Source organism: Octopus bimaculoides, chromosome 15, assembly GCF_001194135.2.
Source record: "Octopus bimaculoides isolate UCB-OBI-ISO-001 chromosome 15, ASM119413v2, whole genome shotgun sequence".
Lineage (NCBI taxonomy): Eukaryota > Metazoa > Mollusca > Cephalopoda > Octopoda > Octopodidae > Octopus > Octopus bimaculoides.
Window position 1 is genome coordinate 9633934 of NC_068995.1, and position 10353 is coordinate 9644286.

At 38.7% G+C, this 10353-nt stretch overlaps 1 protein-coding gene across 1 annotated transcript in view; it reads right to left on the minus strand.

The window, feature by feature from the left end:
* Positions 1-225: 225 nt before the first annotated feature.
* LOC106879361 (chromatin assembly factor 1 subunit A) overlaps positions 226-10353 on the minus strand; it is a 21409-nt gene continuing 11281 nt past the window's right edge. The window contains exons 6-15 of the mRNA XM_052973446.1: positions 9748-9835; positions 8779-8889; positions 7917-8042; positions 7216-7292; positions 5998-6166; positions 5391-5468; positions 4141-4248; positions 3607-3762; positions 2687-2807; positions 226-1831 (exon numbers count right to left, since the gene is read on the minus strand). Of these exons, the coding sequence (XP_052829406.1) occupies positions 495-1831; positions 2687-2807; positions 3607-3762; positions 4141-4248; positions 5391-5468; positions 5998-6166; positions 7216-7292; positions 7917-8042; positions 8779-8889; positions 9748-9835 (2371 nt within the window). The 3' untranslated portion in view covers positions 226-494. The remainder of the gene's footprint in view (positions 1832-2686; positions 2808-3606; positions 3763-4140; positions 4249-5390; positions 5469-5997; positions 6167-7215; positions 7293-7916; positions 8043-8778; positions 8890-9747; positions 9836-10353) is intronic.

Below are 10353 nucleotides of genomic sequence, written 5' to 3' on the forward strand. Positions count from 1 at the left end.
AGCATTCAAAATTTAAAGAATTTTGCACACAGAAAATAACATATCATTACTATCATCATCATCATCATTATAGTGTTGTTGAAAAGATGCAACAATATTCATAAATGTAAAATGTAGACCTTTTCTTGTACACATACATACACATACACACACACACACACAGCTATCTTTGACCAAAAATTTCCAAAAGCCCATCTCCACAAAAAAAAAAAAAAAAAAAAAATCTTTCTTGGAGTTCCATAACCAAAAATCTTTATAATTATTTACAAGTTGGTCTGAAGTAACAAATCAAGATGGAATGGCCATTTGGGATTTCTGTTCTGTGTAGAGGACTTTCTTTTTGTGTGTGCGTGCGTGCATATGTGTTCTTCATGTCACAAGTGTTTCCTTCTAATTTAAATATTTATTTTAAATATATATAGTTGTTTCAGGTTTTTTTTGTGTTTCTCCTTTTCATTGTTTTCCATTTTTTAAAAAAATTTTTTAAAGCCCCTTCACCCAGTGGTTGATTTTGGTTCCTCAACCATCTCCACGTCGGTAGAACTACAATTCTGCGGGGAAACGGAATGATCTGTAGCAGGCAAGATATTTGTCGATGTCTGTGGGTTTACCGACATTTTGAAATCGGGAGTTATTTCGTCCTCCATGGGTCCCTTCACTGGCTCTAAATTTACACATCCCGGTTTGCCCTCAATACTTTCAGAAGTGCTGCTTGGCCTTACATCATTGCAATCCCCATTGACACTTAGTTTCGTTATACTGCTGTCACATTTGGTGCTTGGTTTCATATCATTAACGTTGCCACCTTCGCCTCTTGCCTCTTTCATTTCAATATTCTTACTTTCGCCGTTAGTCTTCAGTTCCACACTCTTACTATCAGTATTTGTTTTGGATTCACTGTTGTTATAATCCTCAGAGTCGTCTATAACGATGACACTGTCACACATCGAGCTGCTGTCTGCGTTCTTCAAAGACACAGATTTCTCCCTTCTCTGCTGCTCTGCTTTTACCGTACTCGGCAGAGCAGTTTTTTCTGAACTCTGTGGAGCTGCCTTTGTGAAATTCAAGATGGACATCTGGTCACGAGGTAAAGGCTTCTTAGCGGGTGATTTAGCATTATCTTTGATATCGTTTATAACAACATTATCACCATTGTTGCTGTTGTTGTTGCTGCTACTACTACTATTGCTGCAGCTGACACTGTCGGCTACAGCAGCAACAGTTCGGACAGAGCTCAATTTATCAGATGTCTGGGCAAAGCTTAGTATGGACATCTGGTCACTAGGTGCAGGACGAGCAAGAGGCTTGTCATTACTTCCGCCTTTACCATTTGGTGTTTTTGCTTCAAGGGTCGTTGGTAATGACTGTAAGGAAATCTTCGTTGACTGCAAAATGGCAGCTGCTGCCATCTGTTCTTCTTGAGCTTTTATCTCAGATGTTTTGTCCTTCAGTGGCAAATCTTCAAGGCCATATTGTTTCCTAATATCATTGTGAACATACCAGCATATCTTGGAGTAATCAACCCTTTTTTCTCTCACCGCTATCACTAATATCTTCTTTTCTAGCTGGCGTTTCGAGATGATAGAGTTTTCTTCCGGAGCATCTGTTTCGGTCACAGACGTGTTGGGAGTGCTGTTCTGTTTACAGACATCGCTTTTTTCGCCTGGGGTGCCAGGTGTGATGTCGCTGCTTGATTCCGTCTTTGACTCCTCTTGGGCCACTTTGGCAACCATATTAGCATGTTTCGTGTTCCAGTAAGATTGGAATTCAACGACGAGCTTCTTGATGCCGGTACGACTTCCGTGGACAAACTTGATCAAATCTGGAAGAGCTGCAACATAAACAAGAACATCAATTAGCAATGTCATCATCACCACTTCTCTCATCATCATCATCATTCATACCATCACAATCATCACTGCAACTACCATCGGTTCCCACCGTCTTTACAACACTATCAACTACACAAATGTTATTATTTCTAAGACCTTCTTTCACCACAACCACCACTACAACCGTTGTCGCTGACACTGCCACCACCATACACCAGACCCATCAATCAGATTTTCTGATGGTATCTGGGAATAAGAACGGTCAAGTGAATCAATGTTAGTCGGGGGGTTAAGGAATGAGGAAAGAGGCTGCGGTAGAGCAGGTTCTTGTTGCGGAGGAGCTACCTGGCTACTCACATTTATGAGGAGTGAGATTGAATTGGTGGTTTGTGTGTGCGTGTCTATATATGCATACGTACAATCTTGGCTAAAAGTTTGGAACGTTGGTCTGAAAATTAGAATTTTTATATTAAGTGTCAAAGTTATATTTAATATATAACAGACCATTGGGTCTGTGTTGCATATATTTGAATCAAATCGTAATTTGGCATAATAATTTTAATTTTAAAAAAAGTGTTCCAAACTTTAAGCCATGACTGATATATATATATATAAGAAGCTAAAGCTTCTTTTAGACTTACAATCTACACAGCAACCTCAACAGTACTCATGACACAAAAATGCACCTGGTACACACTGTGAAGTGGTTGGTGTTAAAAAGGGTTTAGGGTCACGGAAACCATGAACACTGGAGCACAATGCTGTCCTTGGACCCATCAGTTCCAGATCAAACTGTCCAATCCATCCATGCCAACACATGTTAAATGATGATAAAGACATTTCTAGATACATACCTTCTTCTGGAACAACACGTTTCTTCAGGTTATTCCCAGACTTGTTCTCCGTCGGATCCACTTCTTTCAGGGCTCTATTATGGGATGTAGCAATTGGCATTTCTCCATTTATGATGGTCACCTAGCAAAAAAGGAACAATAAATTATATTCTCTAATAATTGGTCCCAGGCGTTGGTCTGCGACGGTGTTGGGTTATTAATGCCCCCAAGGGATCTGGTTGATTATATTGACCCTAGCCACCATTTTAGTATTAAATTCATCAATCTTTATTCAATGCCAAAAATCAGATTTCTAGCATAAAACAATCTAACTTAAAAAGTTACATTTGATTTGCATACACACACACACATAAACATACATGCATGCATATATATATATATATATATATATATATATAAAATCAAAATACCTCTGGATATCCTTGTTGCTTATTTTGATTTTAATCAATTTATTTTGAAATTGTATGGATAATACTGCACTAAATTCTGGTGCCTCAACTTAAGTACCATATTCACCTGAATCTAAATTTTTATATATATATAGTTTCTTTTACTCTTAAATTTGTTTCAGTCATTTGATTGTTGCAATGCCGGAGCACTGCGTTTAGTCGAACAAATCGACCCCAGGACTCGTTTTTAATCCTAGTACTTATTCTATCAGTCACTTTTGCCAAACCACGAGGTCACAGGGAACAAACACAAAGACACACACAGGTACATACAAGTGTGTGTATGTATATATATATATATATATATATATATATATATATATATATATATATATATACACACACACATATACTTGTATAGATAAGTGTTTTAGGTTTGTTCTCTGGCTAAGTAGATGGTCAAGTCTTTTACATTTCAAGCATACACTCTTCTACAGAAAGAAAATAAAACCAGACTTCTACGATACAGACCCTGTATTCATTGAATATATTAGCATCATTCTTTGCAGATCCATCCCATATACAGCCAATGTATTCTGGTTTGTGAGGCAGACCTTGCTGGTTTCTCTGGCTCTCCCATTTTTCAGCATTGGCAGCTCGGCGGGCCTTCAATATTTCAGGGGTCACCTGCAGTTAATTGAGGAAATGAAATAAAAGGGAGTTAAAAGCACAAAAGTTTATTACTAAATAACTGGAAGATACAGAACAAGTGAAGTTTACAAATGAAAATGTTGAACATGCGGAGAGCTATTCTTCCATTAATTATATCATCAGCATCACAATTTTAATTCTTTTACTTGTTTCAGTCATTTGACTGCGGCCATGCTGGAGCACCGCCTTTAGTCACACAAATCAACCCCAGAACTTATTCTTTGTAAGCCTAGAATGTTAAACATCAATAATATGAACAAAGACGGAATGGTAAGCAGAGGGAAATGGGTTTGTGAACTTTTGTTTTTCTCTTAGGGACTTCAAGGTAGACATAGACACCAACATAAAATGTACCTCATCATCTTCAACACAGCCTTCCCCTTCAGACAAATAGCCATGAGGTACCATCCAGCCATCTTCTTCATCTTCATCATCTTCTTTGTCGTCTTTCTCTTCCTCTTCCTAAAGCGGAAAATATCGGAAATTGAAGCAATGAAATATACCAACATACTTTTACGAGTATTACAAAGAAATTTTTTTTAACGTAACAATAAAATAAAGCTGTTCTGAAGTCTAAATTCTGAACCATTTAGTCGTACCTGTAATCCCAAGGGCCAGACTTGTCACACTCTGCATCACACTAAGAGCCCCTGAAAACTACATTAAATGTAGATTATTGCTACTACTACTAATAATAACCCTTTTTCCCTATAGGCACAAGGCCTGAAAGTTTGAGGAGAGGAAGCTAGTTGATTACATCAAACCCCACCCTCCAAAAAAAAAAAGACGGAAAAGGCAAAGTTGACTTTGACAGGATTTGAAACGAGGGCATAAAGAGCAGGAAAAGATGCTGCCTGACATTTTTACCAACACACTAACAATTCTGCCAGCTCACATCATCATCATTGGCGAGGCAGAAGACTGCACTAGGCCTCAATGGATGCTCTCCCTAACCCCAACACCAACCACCCAGCAGAGTGGACTAAGTGCTTTTTACATGGCACGAGCAAAGGAGAGGTCACTTTTGGACAAACCAGAGGCCAACACCAAGATCCAACGACTGCTCAGGAATAATTTCCCTGGCTGGATGCTCTTCCGAGTATAAACCATGTCTGACATAAATGCAGCTACCGATTCTACTCGACCCAGCATGGCCACTTCCTTCAACAACTTCAAACTTCCATTGAGCTCAAAATTAAAACCTTGGCGGTTTGTTGTACTTGATAAGAAACATCTAAGTAAAACCACTGCCTTCTATATGTACAGGTTTGTCCTTCAAAGGTGCTGCGGCCACTTAAAAAGCACCCATGCTGGTGGCACATGAAAATGCACCCAGCACACACTGTTAAGGAGTTGGCATTAGGGAGGGCATCCAGCCATAGAAACCATGCCAAAACAGACAGTTGGAGTTTGGACAGCTCCCAGCCGGCCAGCTTCATGTCAGACCATCCAATTCATGCCAGCATGGGAAACAGACATTAAACAATAATGATGGTGATGATGCTGATAATGCAGCATCTAAATAATTTTATAAAGGGATTAAAATCTAACAAGTCTATTAAAATGAAACAGATAAAAAAAAAAAATTTAAAAAATCAACTTACCTCCGATGAGGATAAACTTTCTCCTGGTTCTTCTTCTTCCCATTCATCATCGCTATCAACTTCATAATCAAAAAGTGCCTGAAATGGAAATATAAACACTGAAGCCTTCTTTTTGCACATGACATCAAACAGGGCACATGCACATGTGGGTGTGTGCATGTGTGTCTTTTATTTCCAAGGGTTTCCGTTGAACAAATCAACCCCAGTATTTTTCGGGTCTGGTATTCATTTCATTGGTCACTTGCTGAATTGCTGAGTCACACAAACGTGAAAACAGAAACATGGATTGTCAAGCAGCAATGGGAGATTAACACACACACACACACAAATGACAGGCTTCTTGCAGTTTCCGTCTAGCAAATCTACTCAAAAGAACTTCTGTGGCCTGGGACTATAGTAGATAACACTTATCCAGGGTACCACACTCTGTGACTGAACCCGAAACTATGAGGTTGAGAGGCAAACTCCTTACCACACGACAAACCTGTCTTACACACCCACAAAATTTCAGGCCACATGGAGTATATATATATATATATATATATATATATATATATATGGGAGACAAAACCAATCACACACAGAAGAAAAAAAAACAGCAGCATACCGTATCTTTCTTCCATGGATTTTTGGCAGACAAGACATTGCTGGATTTCCTCCAGGTGCCATAATAAGGAGGACGGTAGTTGGTGTGAAACTGTAACAGTTTGACATGATAAGTCACCTTCTTCACAACATCATCTTCGTGTGAAATATCATCATCCTGGTCACCTTCCCTGAAGCAGCAACAGAATGGAAAAAACACAATTGCATTAGAAGATACATCATCATCATCATATAACATCTGTTTTTCATGCTGGCATGGGTCGGACAGATCGACAGGGACTGGCAAGCTGCAGAGCTGCAGAACGCTCCATTTGTCTGTTATAGCAGAGTTTCTACGGCTGGATGGCCTTCCTAATGCCAACCAGAGTCTACTGGGTGCTTTTTATGTGGTACCAATACCAGTGCTTTATACATGGTGCCAGCATGGGTAATTTTTATGTGGCACTGGCACAACAACAAGAATAATAACCATTTCTACTGCAGGCACAAAACAGGAAAGTTTGCAGATAATTGGATAGTTGATTACATCAACCCTAAGACAATAAAAACCTAGGCAGAATTTGAATTCAGAAAGTATAAACAGACGAAATTCCACTTAGCATTTTTGTTTGCCATGCTTACAATTCTGCCTTCATAATAGTAATAATAATAATAATATCGCCTTAATACCTCTCTCTCGAAATTGCTCGATGATGTACAGTATAACTACAAAATGTTTGATAAAAATATAAACCATCTCTTTTACATGGATGATTTAAAGCTCTTTGCGAAAAATGACCAACAACTACAGGGCTTATTAGCAATTGTTAATTCTGTGATGACATCAGGATGCAATTTGGGGTAGGTAAATTACACTGGCCCCACTGTTTCACTGGTACTTAATTTATTGACCCTGAAAGGATGAAAGGCAAAGTCAACCTTGGCGGAATTTGAACTCAGAATGTAGCGACAGGCAAAGCAGTTCGCAACCAGCTATCCACATAATTCCTACTAGGAATAAGACTGAACCTGAGCCAAACCAAAAATAATAATAATAATAATAATTATAATAATAATGGTGATGATAATGATTTCTTATATATTATTAGAGTGATATACCAATAACCACATAAATTTACACCAAAATGAAAAAAGAAAAAAAAACCAACAGACATAAACCAGAATTCTAGATGATGGGTGATGATGATGATGATGATGAGCAACAACAACAATGTCTTACCTTGGCCAGGTCTTCCCAGATCTTCTGGGTGTGAAGCCATTAGATTTCAACTCAGTTTGATACAAAGGCTGGTGATCCTACAATAATAGAAATACATCATTAATATCCTATACAGACATATACACACTCACTCTTTCTGACTCACTCACACACACAACATATAGCTGTTCTTTACATTCTGTCCATGCTAAAACAGTGGGGTATTTATCAAATCAACCCTTCTGTTGTTACTACATTTCTAATGAAAAGCACCTCTTTGTTTTAAATGATTTCAAACCATGAGAAATACAGTAAAACAACTATAAACTCTTAAGCATTTAAACCAGCCATATTTCACTCAAATATTCTACCTGTTTCATGCTGAAATTGGTCAGATCCAACGTCTTACACCTGCCCTACAATGTCATTCTAAAAATAAACAATCACTCAATGAAATCTCAAAGCTATGAGATAATGCATGATTAATTCAAAATAATATGAATGAATATTGTTTGACAGAGGCCGTCAAAAGTTCAGAGCAACCAGTCATAATGTCAACAAAGAATGTCAACATCAAAAATGCTTCTCTCAAATGGTGACAAACCGGATAAGGGTGGGAGGGCGGATAGGTAGGTGGGTTTAAATAGAAAGACAGACACATACATATACCCATCCACACACACACATCAATGAATCAAGCAAGACTTGTCCAGAAAACAAACCTGAGTTTTCATAATTTCATCCAATTCGTCCATGGATTCTTTGGAAAGAGATCGTCTGTCTGCCGGTGCCATGCGCATGTCTTTCTTCACCTCAAATGGCATAAACATGCCAGAATGCTCCTTTGGCTGTTCATAAATAAAACAAAATTAAATAATTGAATACTTATAACATAAATAAAAAATAAATTAAAATAGCCGTCTGTGTATCATACTAAATGTATACACATCATTAGAAGGCATGAAGTTCTGAAACTGTGTGAGACGATAAAATCTCATCCAAAACTCATATTAAAAACAATACATACTTCTAATTTTGGCAAAGGCCAGCAATTCTGAGACAAAGGAGAACCTGGTGCTCTGGTGCTTATCGATTAAACTTTGATCAGCATCAGAGCTCAGCACATTTGCAGAAATAAGTTTGGGCATTCTAAATACCTTCACGTACAGTTAAATCGAGTTAAAGAGTTATAGCAAGTGTGGTAGTGTGGATATTTATATTTTGTAATTTATGAACCATATGTCTAGTAATAAACAAAAAATTCTTTTAACCCTTTTGATACCAACCCGGCTGATACCAGTTCTGGCTCTGGCTCTGTAGTACGAATGTCTTGTTTCCGAAAGTTCTGAATTGAAATCTTCCAAGCTTTAGTCACAATTTATGTTCCTAACACTAGCTTAATGATAACTAAGTTAGTTTACTAAATTCTTTGTTATATTCAAAATTGAAAGAAACACAGAGCATCTCAAAAGAAATATGGTAATGAAAGGGATTAGGTAAAAATGCTTGTTTTGTTTAAAAATAATTCTGAAAACACACACACACACATACACAAAGGAAGAAGCAGAAAAATGTTCAACCAACCTTAGCAACTGGTTTATTCTTGGGTTTCTGTACAAAATAATTCTGGAAAGCAGCTTTTCTCCTCTGTTGTTTCCTCATCTGAAACAAATGAGATGACAATATAACCAAGATCTAGTGTAAAGGGTAAAGACCCCCTTTGGTCATGAATGACCATGGGATTGCACCTAGAAAGTTACCCCGCGAGACACAAGTCTGGGCAAGGTTGTTTCTGGAAGACCAGCAGTCACTCATGCATGCCAGCCTCTCTTCTCCATGTAACCAATGTTGTCCAAGGGAAAGGCAAAGGGGCCAATACAGCTTGGCACCAGTAAAATCACAAGTCATTTCTACAGATGACCAACGTGAACTGGAGCAATACGAAGTGTTTTGCCCAAGAACACAACACAGCCCGGTCCAGGAATTGAACTCACTACCTCATGATTGTGAGCTCGATACTCTAACCACTGAGCCATGTATCTAAAGACATCAGAATTGAAATGAAGGACATTCAACATTGGATGTTGTCATCATCTTGTGTTTCACTCATCAGACTGCAACCAAATAAAGTGACTCCAGTACTCACCTCTTTTAAGCCTGGTACTAATTCTATCAATTGCTTTTAGCAAACTGCTAAGTTACAGAGATGAAAACAAACCAACATGAGTTCCCAAGCAGTGGTGGGGAATACACACAAAGACATGCTCATAAATACACACACACACATGATGGGCTTCCTTACTGTTTCCTCCTCATCATCATTTAGCATCCATTTTCTATGGTAGCATGAGTTAAACAGTTTGACTGTAACTGGTAAGCCAGAGAACTGCACGAGGTTCTAGTCTGATTTTGGATCGGTTTCTACGGCTGGATACCCTTCCTAATGCCAACCACTTCAAGGGTGTAATGGGTTCTTTTTATGTGTCACCGGCACTGGCCACAACCACAATTTCACTTGGCTCAAGCACAACGAATCACCAACCACCCACCCACAAGGTTATATAGAGTTATATAGTTGGAGACATCTGCCCAAGATACTGCAACAGTGAGACAGCCTGAAATCGTGTTGCAAAACTGGTTTCTTAATCACACAACATGTTTGCACCTATAAAATTAGGTACCTAAGTTTCTAATGGTAAATCGTTCGTTCGTCGGTTAACGTCCGCTTTCCATGCTAGCATGGGTTGGACGATTTGACTGAGGACTGGCAAGCCAGATGGCTACACCAGGCTCCAATCTGATTTGGCAGAGTTTCTACAGCTGGATACCCTTCATAACGCCAACCACTCCGAGAGTATAGCGGGTGCTTTTACGTGCCACTGGCACAAGGGCCAGTCAGGCGGTACTGGCAACAGCCTCGCTCAAAAAAGTGTTTTTTACGTGCCACCTGCACAGGAATCAGTCCAGCGGTACTGGCAACGATCTCGAAAAAATTGCAATGATAGGTTTGAATTAAAAAAAGCTAAAATGAATGCAATTTATATCATAGAACAAGAAGTAATTTCAAGACAATGCCTGTATCAAAAGACACTGGCAGACGTAGTCACACAGACAGACAAACAGACTGGTAGCGACAGACGGATATAACTTACTTCCTCC